This window comes from Lutra lutra, chromosome 2 (genome assembly GCF_902655055.1).
Source record: "Lutra lutra chromosome 2, mLutLut1.2, whole genome shotgun sequence".
Lineage (NCBI taxonomy): Eukaryota > Metazoa > Chordata > Mammalia > Carnivora > Mustelidae > Lutra > Lutra lutra.
The window spans coordinates 60,126,803-60,146,632 of NC_062279.1; the positions used below are offsets into that span (position 1 = coordinate 60,126,803).

At 36.7% G+C, this 19,830-nt stretch overlaps 1 protein-coding gene across 1 annotated transcript in view; it reads left to right on the forward strand.

Annotated features, from left to right (window-relative positions):
* The first annotated feature begins 2,373 nt into the window (after positions 1–2,373).
* The window catches only part of USP38 (ubiquitin specific peptidase 38), a 38,222-nt gene continuing 20,765 nt past the window's right edge, over positions 2,374–19,830 (forward strand). The window contains exons 1-5 of the mRNA XM_047717543.1: positions 2,374–3,561; positions 5,152–5,287; positions 12,131–12,260; positions 13,954–14,055; positions 18,051–18,209. Coding sequence (XP_047573499.1) covers positions 2,880–3,561; positions 5,152–5,287; positions 12,131–12,260; positions 13,954–14,055; positions 18,051–18,209 — 1,209 coding nt within the window. The 5' untranslated portion in view covers positions 2,374–2,879. The remainder of the gene's footprint in view (positions 3,562–5,151; positions 5,288–12,130; positions 12,261–13,953; positions 14,056–18,050; positions 18,210–19,830) is intronic.

A 19,830-nucleotide genomic window follows, 5' to 3' on the forward strand; every position in this document is an offset into this window, starting at 1 on the left:
ATTTTTTTCTTTTAACCAATGGCAATATAGGAAAACATGCTTTGACTATTTGAGCATAAAAACCTACTAGATATTTTATTTCATGCATCTATCACTCAAGAAATACTTTAAAAACACTGAGTCATGGTGCTTTTGGAAGCCTGATAGCATGAAACTATGTTATCTGTGTTACGCAGACTGAGAACAACTTGCACTATGTTCTCTCAGACATCTTATTTTACAACACTCAATTTCTCAAGAGAGAATATTAACAGAAAGAAATGTTATTAATGATCTGTTAAGTTTTTAACTAACCAGTATTTTTTTTTCCTATTTTGGAGTAATTACTTCACTCCTGTTATTCAGCAATCTTCAATCATCTTCAGTTGGCTACCTAGCAAATCCTTAACTAAGGCTAATTCCAAATCTCTGCTACTCCTCAAATTCACAGGCCTACCGTTCATTCCTCTTAATGTTTCACTTTTTATATTATTTTTGTCTTCCAATACGGCACCATTCCCAGTAAAGTACAACCTTCCTCTGTAGTTTTACCCTCTATCTATTTGAAAAGGAAAAGTTCCAAAGTTATTCCTGTGCTCTAGCATGGTTGTCTTTTAGACTCATCAACTGCCTTATTTCTCTTTTATCTTCAAGTTCTTCCTACAAACTCAGTCAAAAAGTTTACTCTACTTGGTTCCTTTCTAATCTAAACTGCTATTCTTATGATTACCACAATTGGCATGTTAAATATTTTGGTGTAATCATTTTGTAAAGTGGTAAGAGAAAAACATACAACTTTATTCATTTTTCTATTGGAAAATATTTCTATTTTATTTCTATTCTACCTTAAACCATTTAAGTTTTGTCATTATTAGAGGCCATTTATGCCTAATTTCACAACTATTATTTAACTATATTAGCTAAAGCTGAACGGGGCTATAATTATGCTCTTTTTCTTTCCAATTTAAAGGCCTCTGATTAAAGGCTATATTCTTAGTGCAAATCTTTGGACTTTAACTTGAAAAAGTACAAGCATAACTGTAGCTGTTTATTGTAAACTATCTTCAATGTCAGCATGCTCGCATAAAGGCATACCTCAGAGATAACGTAGGTTCAGTTCCAGACCACTGTAGTACAAAGTAAGTATCACAAGAGTCAAATGAATTCTGGGGTTTCCCAGGGCATCTAAAAGCTACGTTTACACAATACCGTTGTCTATTAAATGTGCAATGGCTTTATGTCTAAAAAACTACATACCTTAATTTAAAAGTATTGTATTGCTAAAAGATGCTAACCATCATCTGAGCTTCCAGTGAATCATAATCACTGCTCACAGATTACCTTCACAAGTAATTACTAAAAAGTCTGAAATATTACAAAAACCAAACTGTGACAAAGCCACAAAATTAGCAAATACAGTTCAAAAAACAGCGCCAACAGACTGGCTTGACACAAGGTTACCACAAAACTTCAATTCATAAACCAATATCCGCAAACCACTATTTACTCTAGCGCGTGAAGTGCAACAAAATGAGATATTAAACACTGTGAAATTTTCACCTGGTTTTCTATTTTCAAAGTACTCTTCGAGATGACATAGGCAAATATATACCTTTCATTCTTTCTCACCTGCCACCTTTTCCTTACTCTTCCATTGTTTGGACACCTTTTAGTTTTTCAATATGACCCAAAAGCTCACTAAAAAGATACTTAGAGGCTTGACAAAACAAATCCCTACCCATACTGGCCCTCACTAAACGCACGCAACTGCCAGTACAGTTCTTACTTTAATAACCACAACACTGAAGGCACTCACATTTAGGAGCCTTAGCTCATTTCTCGATGAAGGAGCCAAGACCTAAACCATTTCTTCTCAATCACAGTTTTGAGTTCTCTTCCTTACTTACTCCCCAAATGTTTTTCTCTCGTTTCCAAAACGTTTTCACAAAATTTTACACAAATAGCACTTCCTCAGGCTTTCACGAGCAACCTGACCGGCACAGAACCTACAGAGTTTCGAAGGTGGGCATACTAAAATCGTGGTCACTTCCTCAGCGTCCGCTCCCGGCCGCACCTGCCAGAAAACCGCCTGTGACTCGACACACGCTTCCCAATGACGCGAGTGTCGCCGAGCGACTCCACTGGAGGCGGCCGCACCTGCGCAGCTGCGAAGGAGCTGGGCGGGGCAAGGCGAGGAGGGGCGGGAAGGCAGCGGGAGCGTAGCCTGGAGGGTGGCCGCGAGTGGGGGAGGGTTTGGAGGGGGAGAGGTGGACAGAGAGGTGGGGGCGGGGGGGAGGAGGGCCCGAGGGCTGTAGGGCCGGAGGGCGGGCCTTTCCGGAGGGAAAGGTCTTTCACTTCCTGTTTGCGGGAACTTCTGAATCCGGGTCAAGGAGAGTTCGCCTCCTCATCTTCTCCGGGGCTGACCCGGCACTTTCAGTGACAGCTGCTTCTGACTCAACCTAAGCCTGGTTTCATCTTACGACCTGCTGAGCCCGGACGTCCACACCTGCCTCGGGACGCTAAGTTGCGCTTCCTCCACCTATTGGGGGACAGCCACGGGCCTTAAGTGACCGCCGCCGGGGGTCTTCGCCAACCGCTCCGCGCTGATGCTGAGAGGGAGCGTGGGCCCGGGGCGGCGGCGGAGTGCGAGCCCCTGGCTCCCTAGGCCAGCCGCGGGCGCTGCCGGTTCTTACGCTCCCCAGGCTTGCCACCTCCCGCCCGGGCTTGGATGGGCCCCTCTGCCCGATAAATGTGGCTGCTGAGACTGCGGTGGCGGTGGTCGGTCCCGCTGCTGCTGCGGCGCTCCAAGTTCACTTGTGCCGCGGGGCTCTCCTGCCCCACGTCGGAACTGTCGCCCCCCGATCCTAATCCCCCGGCCCCGGCCTTGCAGTTTGGCGACAATGGACAAGATCCTGGAGGGCCTGGTGAGTTCTTCGCACCCGCTGCCCCTAAAGCGGGTGATTGTGCGGAAGGTGGTGGAATCGGCAGAGCATTGGCTAGACGAGGCGCAGTGTGAAGCCATGTTTGACCTGACCACCCGGCTCATCCTGGAGGGCCAAGACCCCTTTCAGCGGCAGGTGGGGCACCAAGTGCTGGAGGCCTATGCACGATACCACCGGCCAGAATTCGAGTCCTTCTTCAACAAGACCTTCGTGCTGGGCCTCCTTCAGCAGGGCTACCACTCGCTGGACAGGAAGGACATAGCCATTCTGGACTACATTCACAACGGCCTGAAGCTGATCATGAGCTGCCCATCGGTGCTGGACCTCTTCAGCCTGCTGCAAGTAGAGGTGTTACGTATGGTGTGTGAGAGGCCGGAGCCGCAGCTGTGTGCCCGATTGAGCGACCTCCTGACCGACTTCGTGCAGTGCATCCCCAAGGGAAAATTGTCCATCACCTTCTGTCAACAGCTTGTTCGAACGATAGGCCATTTCCAGTGCGTGTCCACCCAGGAGAAGGAGCTGCGGGAATATGTCTCTCAGGTGACAAAAGTGAGTAACTTGCTGCAGAACATCTGGAAGGCCGAGCCCTCCACACTCCTGCCTTCCCTGCAGGAAGTTTTTGCAAGCATTTCTTCCACAGGTAAGTGTCATTATATTCCAGAAAAATCTCTCTTGGAAATTCAGTATCTCTTAGACACACACCATGTTTGCTTCTCTGCCTTGAAAACATTCTTAATGGTGAACAAATCTTAATACCCTCATCCAAAGTTTTATTCTCATCCACTTCCGTATTTAGGGTGTCCCTTTGTACCTTTGAGGGGGGGGGGAAGCAGTGTTCCTATTTTAAATGTTGAAAACATTGAGGTCTAAGACCTTTGGCACTGAGTAAGTTGCTTAATTACCTAGCCTCTGCTGAAGTTATGGAATGCTTTGAGGATGACAGCGACTAAATAAAGCTTCTATTCATTAGTGACTAATGATAGCATAATCTTGTTTACCATATTATTATTGTACTGTGACTCTGTCATCTTGTCGTTACAAGTTTTTCTCCTGTTTTTTAATTTTCCCACTTTTTTGTTCATGGGCTGTGTGGTTTGTTTATTACTGGATTATCACAGTTCAACTATGTAGTTTTTGCATATTGACTTTTTTTTCTCTACAGTAGTGTATGAGAGAGAGGGTATAGGTAGAAGGAGGGAAAGACTCTGAGGACTTAAATAGATGTTTTTGTGCTCAGTGTATATAGCCCATGAACTACATCCTTAGAAAGTGGGAAGGAGTCAAGTGATAATTGGCAAGAAAATGCTTTCTCACCAGGAATTTTACCTTGTATTTACATTCCTTTTTTGGACTTGGAGCTTTCAGCTCTGTAAGTTGTGAGACAATAGACCCAAAACTGTATTCCTTTCCTCTCTACTTGGTACAACCATTCTCCTTGGCTATTTGAAATTGAACTTGTGAAGGAGGTGTCTTTTATCTTGGGAACCAGAAATAAGAGTAGAGTTTTAACAAGCTCCGTATATTCTGATGAATTAAATATGTTTAGGAAAGAATAGTCAACTAAATATTTGCAGTATCTGAGTTGTCTTATTTTTTCATTGTAATTTTTCTTTTATTACCTGTGTTGCTAGAACTGTTAGATTTCCCCAGAACTTTTTCAACAGTAGCAGTAAAGGAACTTGTCTTGAATTTGCTTAATCATTATATAGTTTAAACAAAGTCCCCTCGAAATTCACCCTAATTTTTACTTCTTTAAGAGATTTCCTTTAAGTCTTCCTTAGAACAATGTAATGGCTACTGTAATTAATAGTTATAAGTTACTTTGGAAGATCTAAAGTGGTAATTTAAATGATACCTAAATTTCTTTTCTGACTAGTGACTTACAAATGAATATTTTAACACAACTTAATATTAATATGACTTAATATTAACTAATGCAGGAGAATAAAGTAACTTATGAGCTGAATATGGTGATAGTGAACAGTAGTTTTTATATTGCAGTAGTTCTGTCTATGATGAACAATCATTGCTGCTCACGTTTCATCCCTCATTTCTGTAATTTAACGTTCCTTGGATGTTAGCCTGCCCGTGAGGTAGAGCATAACAGCTTGTCCTGAGTAACACCTTTGCTGCGAATACATTTTTTTTTTTTGTAAATTGTTGTTTCTCTCTAAATACTTCACTTGAACCTTCTTGCCATATCCCTTTTTCTTTTTAATTAAAAAAATAGATACATCATTTGAACCTTCTGTAGCATTGGCAAGCCTTGTGCAGCATATTCCTCTTCAGATGATTACAGTTCTCATCAGGAGCCTAACTACGGATCCAAATGTAAAAGATGCAAGTATGACCCAAGCTCTTTGCAGGTACTTCTTCATGACACTGTAGATGGTGTTGTAGATTTGGGAGGAGGAAATACTTTATTGTATTTTGTGGGTAATGAAAAACTTAGATGTTTAAACTGAAATCATAGAATGAAATACATATTCTCCAAATTAATTGGAATGAATTATTTACCTTACTATCTAGGTTTGACAGGTCTCCCAGTAATTCAAAGTCCATTTTCAGTTCAGCTTTTTTTAATTCCAAAAATATACACATGAGTAGACTTACTGTACAATAAGGAATTGGTTGGATTATCAGTATATTTTACTAATTTACTTACTGATTGTGGTTCCTGCAACCTGTTTTCCCTTGGTTTTTGTTTTTTGTTTTTTTAAGCTAAGTACATACTTTTACTTTCTCTTTCAATCAGAATCTCTGGATAATACACTCTACCTTAGTCTGTTTAAAATGTGTTTTTTCTTCCTTATTCTTAAATAGATGATTGGGTAAAATGCAGAATTCTAATTTAATAGTCATTTTCTCAGCATTTTGAAAATAATACTGCACTGTGTTCTGGCATTTATTGTTGCTGATATGGAGTCTGCTGTCAATCTAGTTGTCATTCCTTTGTGAGTAGTTAGGCTTTTCTGGTAACATTTATGTCTCTTGATGTTTTTCAGTTTATTCTTATATTTCTAGGTGTAAACTAAATATATTAATCCTCAGCATTTTCATGCTTTTATTAATTCATTTGTTCAAACCATATTTATAGACACTTAACTTACCATGAGTGCTAGGCAGTGTTTCAAAACCTCTTTGAACAAATGGATAAAAAAAAATCTGTCTTCATGGATTTAGTTTCTAGATGAAGAAGACAGTAAATTAGTAACATATCTCTTTGATTGCAAGATGCATTCTAATTTCAGAGATGTTAAAATGTGGAAATATACAATCACTTGGTATTCTAATCTAATTGGCATGACTTTTCCTGCCTTAGTGGTACATAAACTAATTATACATCCTAAAATTAATTTTGTTTTAGATTTTATTAAATATGATAATTAAAATTATAATTTAGTATTTGAATAGTGATAACTGTTTTTGGAAAAAAAGTAGATAGGAAGGACATAAAGTATGAGAGATTGGTTTGCAATTTTAAATTAGGTGGGTTAGGAAGGCCTCAATGAGAACATGAAGATGAAGTAAAGACATAAAAGAGGGAGCAAAGCCTGTGGAGATCGAAGGGGAAGAACATCAATATCGTCTTACAACTCACTGATTTTTTTTCTTCAGAGGTACCCTTTTATAGGGCTTATTCCAGCAATTGAATTTCTTTATTTCAGTGACTCTATTTTTCTTTAAAACCTCAACCTCTGCTCTTTTTAAAAAAAATTTTATTTATTTATTTGACACAGAGACGCAGTGAGAGAGGGAACACAGTAGGAGTGGGAGAGGGAGAAGCAGGCCTCTGGCTGAGCACGGAGCCCAAAGTGGGTCTCCATCCGAGGACTCCCAGATAATGACCTAAGCTGAAGGGAGATGCTTAACAACTGAGCCTCCCAGGTGCCCCTCAGTGATTATTTTTCTAATCGAGCTTTCCTCCTCTACCTATTTTTGTTTCACATCTGCCTGAATTTTTTTGTAATTTTTTTCTACAGTGTACACATTTGTGCATGTGTATGTGGCACATCTAAATAAAATAAATATAAGGATTTGGAACAAAATAATTTCTGTGTACCTGTTACAAAGTTGTAGTCATGACATAGAAACTTAAGTATTTATGTTGGATATTCAGAAAGCTACATGTATACAAATCTCACTATCTATAACACAAACTTTGGGGACATGGATTTTTTTTCCACTTTTTCCCCCTTTTTGTCTAGTGTTCGAAAAGACCCTTCTCTTCCAGCTTTCCTTCTTTTTTTCTTGCACTCTTAAATTTAACTGAATCAATTTAGCTGTAACTATTACTTTCAGTTTCTTGTTTCTCATTCTTTCAAACTTCCATAGATCTGTATAAATGTTATTCCTGCTTTATGGCCTCTATATCTACTACGTTCAATTTATGGTGATCTCCTTGCCGTATTTAGTGGTCTGTATTTTTGTTTTCATCATCTTGATATCTTTGTATTCATAGTCCTTAAAATTATAGAAATCCTGTGACACCATGCTGTTAGGATTTTCTTCATATTGTTGTTCTTATTTTTCCTTTTCCCTTTCTATATGTGGTTGATTTCCAAGTCTTTATGTAAAGTTCTCATTGTTTATTTTTAATTTTAAGAAACACTCTTACCAAGGCAGCTGGTGGCTTAGTCATTTCAGCCTCTGACTCTTGATTTCAGCTAAGGTTTTGATCTCAGGGTTGTGTGTTCAAGCCCCACATTAGGCTCCACGCTAGACGTGGAGCCTACTTAAAAAAAAAAAAAGAAAAGAAAAGAAAGACTCCTATCTCATCCATCTCTCCATAATGAAATTCTGTATATGTCCTGTTTAGCAGTAACACTCCACTGTAAGTGTGACTTCAACAGCACTAAAATTTCTTTCTCTTCGAGATGAAGATATTATAAATTATGTTGTCCTTAAATAAAATAGGAAGATTCAGAGAATTATATATTTCATAGCTGAAAGTGAAATTAGAAATCCGTTTGTCTGTCACCTTCATTGCCTAGGTAATAATATCTAACATTTTTCATTACATGCCATAAATCATTGCAGCAGAGTCTTCTAATTGGTCTTTTTGCCAACAGTGACTTATACTTCTCTCTTCTCTAAGTCATCCTGATCTATTCAGTTCTCCCTTCTGATTAACAAACTGCAGTGACTTCCACCCATGACTAAATAAAGTGCAAATTCCATTTTTTGACAGTTGGCGCTTTTCATCTTAATTTTCCAACCTTTTCAAAATAGCCATGGTATCCAACTTCTGAATTTGTCTTGTTTTTAAAATATATTTGGTAGTTAATTTTTGCCTATTTGTTTCTGTGGGAAGCTGTGATCCACTTTTTAAAAGTATTGCATTTTTAATTTATCCTGTATGATCCTGTTTAACTCATAGTCTACCTGAAGTAGTTATTCTTGTATTACAGATGTAACTCAACAGGATAGCAGTGTTTATTTTTATCATACTCCCACCTTCTCCTTCCTCATAGTCTGTATTTCCCCACACATAGCACTTACTATGCTTGAACTGTTATTTTCTGTAATCTAAAGAAATGCAAATACCATACCAGAAACAGATAAGTAACATTAAAGTATGAGATTAGCCAGATGTAAGTGAAATAATAAGGAATGGGGTACATAAGCACCTTCTAAAAGAGAATGCTGATCCTCAACTCCAGTTTTCTTGTTGTCATAAGGAAATTTGAATTCAGTATGGCTGATCTGATTTTTCAAAAGCCTGTGAACCAGTTTTTTTATGTGAAATTTCCCAATTTTTAAAACAGTGGAACAAGGTAAACTGAGGCTGGCCATGAAGGTGCCATCTAAAAGTGAAAATTGGTTTTATTCTCTACAAATTAAGAATAAATCTATTTTTTGTCTTTTGTAATATTGCCAGTTTTAATGTTAAGATTTTCAAGTTGCATTTTTTTGCAACTTGAATGGTTTCATTTATTCATCAAATTTGAATTCCTTCTCAGCTCCAAACACTATGCTAAGTACTGGAGATCCATAAATTAAAGGCTAAAAAAAAAAAAAAAACAAGATCACTGCTCTTAAGCTCATGATCTAATGGAGGAAAGATTTCAAAGTACATAAATTATAACTATAATCAATGTTTTTTAAATAGTAAGAAATTAACTCAATATATCAGGGTTAAGTATCCTTAAAATTCATGTAGAAACCAATATATGTTGGACAAAATTAGTGTAGTTAATCATAAAAATAACTCACCCTACAATACCAGTGCCTGAAAGGATTTGGGCATATGCAAGTCCAATCAAATTGAAGCAGAACTGGAATATAATTAACGTGTAGCTCAAAACATTGCATTTATACACCAGCAGAGCTTAGTTCAAACACCAGTACTGCTATTTATTAATTGTATAACTGTTGACAAAATTCCTAATTTTTCTTACCAATTTGAAAGCAGAAATTGTAATTACTTTGTTTTCAGCACTTAACAGAGTAACTGTTATGGAATAGGCACTCAAATATTTGTTGAGTGAATGGCTTCTTATTCATTTACTTTTGACTGGAAGTTTCTTTAGTATGCTGGAGGACGTTGTGGACATATGGGATAAGGTAAAGAGTGAAGGCTTTTGAGATGGGAAGCTAGAAATGGGAAGGAGAGGAAAAAGCTGATTGGGTGATTAGGTATAATGCAGAACCATGGCCAAATGGAATTTTCTACTCTACTCTTAGACCTGAGCTAATGGGAGTTCTGGCCCAGGGCCCCCTGTTCTGGAGAGCCCAGTTTCTTTCTACTCTGGTGGTACCATTCCCCACACGGGACAGAGTCCACAAAGCCAAGTAGATGTGTTCACATATACTTCTCTGGATCACATTTTTGTATGTGTGCATATTTGTACCAAAAAAATATGAAATGTGTCCAGCATGATTTTTTTAAACAAGAACAGTTTTTTGTTTTTGTTTTTGTTTTTTTTTAAAGATTTTTTTTATTTATTTGACAGAGAGAAATCACAAGGAGGCAGAGAGGCAGGCAGAGAGAGAGGAGGAAGCAGGCTCCCTGCTGAGCAAAAAGCCCGATGTGGGGCTCGAACCCAGGACCTGGGATCATGACCTGAGCCGAAGGCAGCGGCTTAACCCACTGAGCCACCCAGGCGCCCCTAAACAAGAACAGTTTTTAGAAGAGTTATTGGCACTCTTTTTCTTCTTTAATTGAACAATATCTCAGATCTTTCCATGTTAGATCCCCACGGATAGATTCATATAGATCCATCTCATTCTTTAAAATTAGGGGCCCCTGAGTGGCTCAGTGGGTTAAGTCTCTGCCTTCAGCTCAGGTCATGGTCTCAGGGTCCAGGGATCGAGCCCCACATTGGGCTCTCTGCTCAGCGGGGAGCCTGCTTCCCTCCCTCTCCGCCTACCTCTCTGCCTACTTGTGATTTCTCTCTGTGTGTCAAATAAATAAATAAATGAAATCTTTAAAAAAAAAATACTAAGTTTAAAAAAAAAAAGGAATAAAATTCTACATAATGTTCCATAGTATATTTAGCCATTCCCTCATTGATGGACATTTAGATTATTTGCATTTTTCCATATCCTAAATACAATGCAACAGTGAACTTACTCTTTATACACCAATACAAGTGTTTCTCTACTTCCTATATGTAGAGTGGCTACAAACTTTTATGAAAATCAACTTAACAACAGTTAGAATATGTGGAACAGCTGTCAGAGGCTATTTTAATGATTTGTAACCATCATTGTTTAAAGGAGATGGCCAGAAAAACAAGAAAGGAAATAAAATATGGATTTAAAAAAATAAAATAGGAAACATAAGGAACATATAGATAACTAACATGCATTTGGACTTTGGGCTACTCTTAACATCTGATGGAACATTTTAATCTTAAGAGCAAAAACTTTAAAAAAGAAGATAACACTCTAGTGTTAATATAGATGGTTATAACATTAGCTGTTGTGAAAATAACCATATCAATTTTGAAGTCAGTTTTTTAAAGATATTAGTTGCTCTTTTTGGTCATGTGCTTTTGTGCTTAGTATTTATGTTTGACATTTTATTCAGTTATTTATTTATTGCCTTATGTGTTGATATTTGGTAGAAGAGAGGCATTCACAATGAGTATTTCCAGTGTCATATATTAACTCATGTAGTCTTCAAATCAGCCCTGTAAAATAAACATGTTTATCTATAATCCATAGATAAGGAAATTGAGACATAGATATTAAGGCCCCCCCAACTAATAAATGGTAAGTTAAGATTTTGAAACCAGATCATTCTTGATTTTAAAAACCTTTTTTTCCCTACTACCATTTTCTTATTATGTAATCCCCAAAACTGGATTATTGGATCAAAACAGTTGTACTGCTCTTTAATGTGATTGATATTTAACATTAAGGACAGTCTCCATCACACCCCATATTATTTTGTCTTTATTTCCTTTAAACTGGGTTGATATTCAAGAAGAACACTGATTAATTCAGTATGAGGCCATTTAGTGTATTTACAGATTCAGTGCCCTTTTATCTATGTAAAGCTTCCTTCTTTGTCTTGGTATAGTAGGATAATGAAAGGGATAAAAAGACCTATTTCTCAATTCAAAATAGTCATTTTTAACAGTGCATTTCATTTTTAGACTGCAATCACCAGAAAGGAAAAATTTTGTTTTTATATATCTTTTTTTTTTTTTTTTAAGATTTTATTTACTTATTTGACAGAGAGATCACAAGCTGGCAGAGAGGCAGGCAGAGAGAGAGGAGGAAGCAGGCTCCCTGCTGAGCAGAGAGCCCAATGTGGGGCTGGATCCCAGGACTCTGAGATCATGACCTGAGCCGAAGGCAGAGGCTTAACCCACTGAGCCACCCGGGCGCCCCTGTTTTTATATATCTTATTCAGTAGCTACATTTGAGCTCTTCTTCTTAGGGTAAATTTGCCTAATAAATTCTAGTTAGCACTGTGTAGAGTCAACTTAAAACTGCATATATGTGAAATGACACTTTATCAGAATTTCTTTTTATTGAAGTATGTAAGAAACTGTTAGTTTCCTACAAGTTCGGAAACTCGTTGAATACAAGCACCTTTATACTTATTTTTGCATCTTGAACAGTGCTTTTCACAAGCCAGCTCAGTAAATATTGAGTCACAAAGGGAGAGGTTGTCTACTGTAACTCTTATTATTCCCAACTAAAAGATGTTGAAAACATTTTCAAGACTGATAGTTTTCTTTTTCAATTTTCAGAATGATTGACTGGCTTTCCTGGCCATTGGCTCAGCACGTGGATACATGGGTGATTGCACTCCTAAAAGGACTGGCAGCTGTCCAGAAGTTTACTATTTTGATAGATGTTACTTTACTGAAAATAGAACTGGTAAGTGGGAGTATATAAATCTCTTTGAATGAATGGTCTCAATCTTTTAATCTTTGGGTAGTCCCCTGTAAAGCTTCTAATGCTGAATATGTTCTTGTTTTTGGTTGGTTTTGAATTTGAAATAGAAATTAAGAATGGTATTTTAGTATAGATAATTAAAATAATTTTGCTGTTTTCAAGTATCTAATATGAAAACATTCCTCCCATTATCTCTTAAATCCAGCTAATCAAGCTTTTACCACCCTTATTCTACCAAAACCATCTTTGACACCAGTGCTTGCCAGTATTGCTAAACTCAGGAGTTGTTTCTTAGGCCTCCTCTCATTTGACCTATCAGAAGCATTTGACACAGTTGATCGCTCCCTCTTGAAACACTTGCCTCACTTAGTTTTTGTTCTAGTTCTCTTGGCTTTTGTCCTAGTTTATTACTGGCACCTCAGTCTCCCATAATGGATCTTTCTAACTTTAGAGTGCTTTAGAGTTTCATTTTTCAACCATTTTCTACTCAGTCCATTCTCACAGCATATGGGTCCCATCACTTTAAAATAATGTTTCTAAGTTAATGACTGCCAGATATATATTTCTTGTTCATTATAATCCCATGAACTCTACAGTCATGTATCCAAGTGTCTATACTTGAATATCAAATCCAGCTTATCCACGATCTAATTTCTGATTTTTCCCTCCCAGACCTGGTCTTCCCCATCTTAAATAGTGACTCCATCCTTCTACTTGCTCAGGACAAAACCTGAAAACTATCCTTCTTGCTTTTCATTCTCTCTCAGCCCTTATCCTACAAATCCTATTGACTCCACCTTTAAGATGTCCAGAATCCTACCACTTTTAACCAGCTACATCACTACCACCTTGGTCCAAAGCTCTCATCATCCCTTGCTGTACAGATTGCAGTAGTTCCCCTGCTCCTACCCTTTGGTCACACAAGACCTACATGATCTAGTCCATTGCTCCTTCTCTCCTCAAGTCTTCCACTATTATTGCCTCAGTCTCTCTACTTGGCTTACACTGCCCTTTTCGCTTTATCTCTAGTACACCAGGCTGAAGACATCAGGGCCTTTGTAGTACTTGGCCTTTGCTTTGCTTATTATGCTCTTCTCTCAGGTGTCTTCAGGCTTACTTTCATTTCCTTCAGCTTTTTTATACACAGATATCACCTTTTAAATGACACATTCTTTGAATACTCTAATAAAATAATGGGTCCCTTTGCTACCCAGCAGTCCGTATTCTTCATACCCTATTTTCAGAACTTATCTCCATGTTACTTTTTATTGTCTACCTACCCTAGAGACAGTAAGCCCTATCAAATTGGGGATTTTTTTTTAATCCACTGTTGTATCCTCAGTGCCTAGAATAATGCCAAGCAATAGTAGATACTCAATCAATGTTTGTTGAATGGAATTGAATGAAGTGTGGGCCAAGGAACAATCACTTTGTAGATAAAGCTTGACAGATTTGTATTTGATCAAGGGGTTTTAAGAGTTTTTTAGACCACTATATTTTCTTGATCTCTGTTGTTATTTCCCAACTTTCTCTCCCAAAGTGACATGTTATGATAGAACTTTCTAGGAAGGGAGATAGTCACATAAATATTTTTGGTCCAAGGAAAATAGCCACTGATTGAGTTAATGATTTCCCTACAAACTCCTCTAAGGTGGATGTCTTCTCTTTTTTGAAGGTTTTTAATCGACTTTGGTTTCCTCTTGTGAGACCTGGTGCTCTTGCAGTTCTTTCTCACATGCTGCTCAGTTTTCAGCATTCTCCAGAGGCATTCCATCTGGTAAGTTAGGACACAAGCTTTCTGCACTGAAAAACTTTGTGTTAAAATTTTTGTTTAATGGAGTCACATTTGTATATAGTGAAAAAGATTATAAGTTAGTCCTGAATCTATTTTCTTGTAGCTTTATGATTTCTTAGAAAATTGAGATTGTGGGTTTTCCCTCCAAAAAATATATTTTCAAAATGTTTTGAGTCTCACGAAAACTGCTGCCCTTGGAACCACTGCCAGCAGTTAAATATTATTGCTCTACATGAGAGATGTTACATGTCAGCATCACTGATGGTTGTCTCTTGCACATAGGAACAATGTTGAAGAAAAATGCTTTAGAATTTCAGAAATGTGAAAACATTAGATGTTGTTTTATAGTCCCAGAATTGAGATGTCATTCTCTCCCAACCCATAACCTATAAATCCAGTTAACTCCACCTTTAAAATACATCCAGAACCCTACCATTTAATGAGCTATATCACTGGTTTTGATTTAATTTGATTTCAGTTCTTTGATTATCAGTCTTACAGGTGGAAATGACAAAATCTTATTTTGAGAATCTGTCCATTTATCTGTCTAGTGCATCGCAGGAAAGCAGTGCTTTATATGGTTATTTGCTGCTTTTAGGGTCTGGTCCCCAGTTTTACAGGACTTGAATTTTATTACTAGTACACCCACGATATAAATATCTTAGGAATGCTGACCCAATACAAGCAAGTTCAAGGGAGACTGATGAAGAAGTCCTGAATTCCAGTTGTTGATTATTAGCTAGAAATAAAACTAGCCTCAAAGAACCATGTACATACTTAGGCTGCTTAGTGCCTCACTGCCACTGAAGGAAAATCTGCAGGCTTTATAGAAAGTAGTCCTTATCAACAACTAATTATATCATCCATTGTCACTTCGAATGGGTTTTTCTGAGAATTTCTACAATTAATTTCATAATTGATGCATCAACCAATAACTTGATATTGGTTTGTTACATAAACAAAACTCAGAACTCAAGCTAAGATAGCATGTGTACTAGCTAAGTCTAACAAGGTAAAGAACATCAATTATTTGTATCTGTCTTCAGGCATAATCATGTGTAGGCCAGTTGAGAAAAGGTTTATTTTCAGATTTTCTGAGAAGGAGATTCTTTAATAAAACTTACTCATCCATTCTAATGTTTACTGCTCTTCTCACTGATGACATTCCTTAATCTGATTTGTCACTTATGCCATACTCTAAACCTATTTTTTGGCTCCCAGTTGATGGAAGATATCTCCATATGTTGTATTACTTCTTTTTCTGAAAAACATAGTTGAAATAAAAATGGTTGACTTTGAAATATTTGAAATATTTGGCTTATTGAGCTATTGATATGAAATCATTTATTTAAGGTTTAGTTAGATCTGAAATTGAAAATTGTCATCTGGCTTAGTAAATTCTAAAAACTAAGATCTAATTATTGCCTATATACTGTATGTAGCTTGACTGGCTACTCAACTAAAATGAACTTGGGCATCTAATGGTCATGTAGTAGTTAAATCAGTATTACTCTAACTCAGTAAAGGATGCAGGCTTATAAGGTGTTAAATGTGAGCAATAACTTGGAATCACCAACATCATTATTCATAGCATTTTAGAGCAAACTAAGATTGATGTTATAATATATATTATTATAGACCAAATTGCTTTTCAAATGCTTTTTATAAGTGGGAAGAAATTTATTTTAAACCAAAGAAAAATATCAAAGTTTCTAATAAGTCATACACCTTTTCTCAAATGGTAACTTAAGTTTTGTAATGTCCACAAATATTTAGATTTACTCACTCAAAAAAAAGCAACTTTCAAGCAGTTAGAATGTAATAGCCTGCATGGACATGTATCTATATACCTGTGAAGAACTTAGTCTCATTTCTATGTCAGTGATAATTTTGACCATACAGGATATAATAGTAGACACCTATATTACCTGATTGCAAAGACCAAATCTACACCAGGAAGGCTTTTGGAAGATTTAGAGTTATAAATTAAATAATCATTTTTTTTTTTAATTATTTTCTCTTCTCTTCCACTTCTCTCTCTTTTCACCTGTGAGGAAGCAAAATAATTTTGGATTTCTGCTATTTTAGCAAGAGACTATCTGATAGATATAGCTATATGAAGCAAAATTATAATTCAGCTTTGTTTAGAAATGAGAGATGAGAGCAATACAGTGAACTCATTAGGAACTGATGGTTTCATGGTGATGGAGGTAAGATCAAAGAAGGTTGTGCAAAAGTTAAAAAGCGATTTTGAGACCTCAGGCATAAAATCAGAGCAAAATGAGAGTAGCACTGTTAATTTAAGAATATGATTGTTCCCGGAGAAAGACAACTATCATATGATCTCCCTGATATGAGGGAGAGGAGATGCAACATGGGGGGTTAAGGGGGTAGGAGAAGAATAAATGTAACAAGATGGGATTGGGAGGGAGACAAACCATAAGTGACTCTTAATCTCACAAAACAAACTGAGGGTTGATGGGGGGAGAGGGGTTGGGAAAGGGGGGGTGGGGTTATGGATATTGGGGAGGGTATGTGCTATGGTGAGTGCTGTGAAGTGTGTAAACCTGGTGATTCACAGACCTGTACCCCTGGGGATAAAAATATATGTTTATAAAAAAAAAAAAAAGTAAAAAAAAAAAAAAGTAAAAAAAAAAAAAAAAAAAAAAGAATATGATTGTTCCTGGGGCTCCTGGGTAGCTCAGTGGGTTAAAGCCTTTGCCTTTGGCTCTGGTGGTCCTGGGATCGAGCCCTGCATCGGGCTTTCTGCTCAGCGGGAAACCTGCTTCCTCTTCTGTCTCTGCCTGCTTTTCTGCCTACTTGTGATCTCTCTCTGTCAAAGAAATAAATAAAGTCTCTAAAAAAAAAAAAAGAATGTGATTGTTCCTTTTAGGAGGAAGGAAAGGGAGTTGATTATGATGCTACTATAATTGTTGTTATTGCCATTTAGTGATAAGACGATAGAGCCATAACTTCACTTTTATCACAAGTTAACAACCAAAAAAATGTTCTACAAATAGAACGTAATATTATTAGAGACCTTTTACATGTGAAGTATAAACGAGTATTATTAGATTAATTATTATTAATTATTATTAGACTAATGATTAATAATTAATTGGAACAAAGATATCACTGCACTAATGGAAAGAGCCATTTCTGCAAAACCGAGTTCATGTTGTTAATAACCTCTTGAATATGTGATGACCCTGTATTGACTTTAATTTTGTAATGAAAGCACACTGTTGTGCTTATTATCAAAGTACTAAGTTTTCTGCATGTTTTTGAGCAATGAGCATTTTAGATTTCCATTTTAACTCCAGTTTCTTAAAAGTAATAGAAATTTTTATTCCATTTATTCTTTAGAACCATCTCCTCTTTTTGGAGGTGGGGAAATGGAGTTGTTAAAAAGAATAACCATGCTAACATAAGACATCTTCTCTGTATCTTCTCCATACTTACCTAAAAGTAGAGCCGAACTGTAATTTCAGTTAAGTTAGTTACTTTCTTGAAGTAGACTTTTAATGTGCAATGTACTGTGTTTAATTCTTTCAAGTGAAAAATCTAAACTTCACACTAGATGGAGCTCTTAAGCTAATTCTAGGTTTATATTTTTAAAAAGTTTTTTCTATTGAACAATCTGGTAAATAAAATAGTCCTAACATTTTTCAGCCTAGCATTTTTCAGAATGGCAGAAGAGACTACGACTTCTATTTTGTACCTTAGTTTGTGTTTTAGGTGGAGTATAAGGATAAGGAGATGGGTCTTATATGGAATTAAAATTATATGTGACTTTGAAAATTTGATTTACCTTGATATTCTAGAAATTTTAAATTCATAACTTTTTTAGAAAAAGATGGTGACTGAACTTACAGAAAAGTACTTGCTGATCATGTAACATTTGCATTCCATTTGTAGGCTAGAGAATTTGTTGCCCATTTGTATATTAGAGGAATGTTTGTCTTTTTTCTCTTCAGATTGTTCCTCACGTAGTTAGTTTGGTTCACTCCTTCAAAAGTGATGGTCTGCCTTCCAGTACAGCCTTCTTAGTGCAGTTAACAGAACTGATACACTGTATGATGTATCATTATTCTGGATTTCCAGATCTCTACGAACCTATTTTGGAAGCAATAAAGGTATGATGGTAGTTGTACCAGTATTTGTTCAGCTGCAAACCATGATGTGATAGATGAATGTAGTGAAACATTTCTATAACTAGATACTCAATTTACTATTCTATGGTAATGTGCTTTTTATTTGAAAAATGTAATTAGAATTAGGGAGTAATCTCTTATTTGCTATAACTAAATTAATAACCATATTTCTTCAGTTCTACAATGCCATCAGTTATAAGGCATATCTTTAAATTTATAACAGCTGTTGGGGAAATTTGTTTAAAATTAAATGCTACATTAAGTGAATCCATATAATATCTAATATCAGAATTGTTAAAATATTTTTTTAAAGATTTTATTTGTGAGAGAGAGAAAGCATGAGCAGGGGGACAGGCAGAAAGAGAGGGAGAAGCAGACTCCCTGCTGAGCAGGAAGCCCAACATGGGGCTTGATTCCAGGACTCCTGGATCATGATCTGAGACAAAGGCAGACACTTAACTAATGGACTGAGCCACCCAGGCTCCTGTAGTAGTGTTAAAATATTTAAGAACATCTTAGAACCAAGAAAAGACAGTTTAACAAAATATTTGACTTTGTTTCCTTACTTACTTTTATTCCATTTTTGTTGTGGACTATTTATGGATATCCATATTTTATAGAATCTTTACTTGAGTTCTTTGTGAACTCACCCTGTTTTTCAACTTTGTGTAAATAGTAGACCTAAAAAGCACTGATTCTATTTGTCTTAAAGAATCAGTCATACCTAGACATACTTCACTCTTAAATTTACTACATAATCAGGGTATTGCAAAAGAACTGGAAAATGTGCCTCAGGCAGACCTAATGAGAAGTTATTAGAAATCAGTTCTATTAATAATGTTCCTTTTTATGCTGAAATACAAGATAAGCCTCATTATCTTTATTACTTCTTCTGTATCTGAAATGAATACATTTTTTTACTATATAGCTCTAGCTAAATCAAACTGATTTTGGTTGAATATAAAACAAGACTGTTGAACATGGTATTCCACTAGGTATCCCACTAGTGTTATATTTGACACTTCAAAAGTAGATGTTTTGGGGCTCCTGGGTGGCTCAGTGGGTTAAGCCTGGGTCTTCGGCTCCGGTCATGATTTCAGGGTCCTGGGATCGAGGCCCATGCCAGGCTCTCTGCTCAGCAGGGAGCCTGCTTCCTCTTCCCCCTCTGCCTGTCTCTCTGCCTACTTGTGATCTCTGTCAAATAAATAAATAAAATCTTAAAAAAAATTAATGTTTTTATGTACAGGAGCATTTTTTCATGGATTTAATAGTAATGTTAATCTCTTTCTACAGTGTCGCTCTGTGTCCATAGATGAAACCTCTTGCTGTTAATTGCCATTTTTCAGTGCTTTATGTGTTGAGAATTCTGATAACTGAAATAGGCTCAGAAGAAGCAAGGTTCTCACTCTCAATCCAAGGGCAACACTGTTCTATTAGCTGTCAACAATAAGAGAATTAAAGAGATTAAAATTCCTTCAGAAAATGTTTTCTGAGGTCTAAGTACCTCAGAAAGGACTGATGATAATATCAGTCCAAAAATAGTCTTAATGATGTTACCAACTTTCATTATTCTGCATTGCTCCATTCATGCTTGAAATCACTT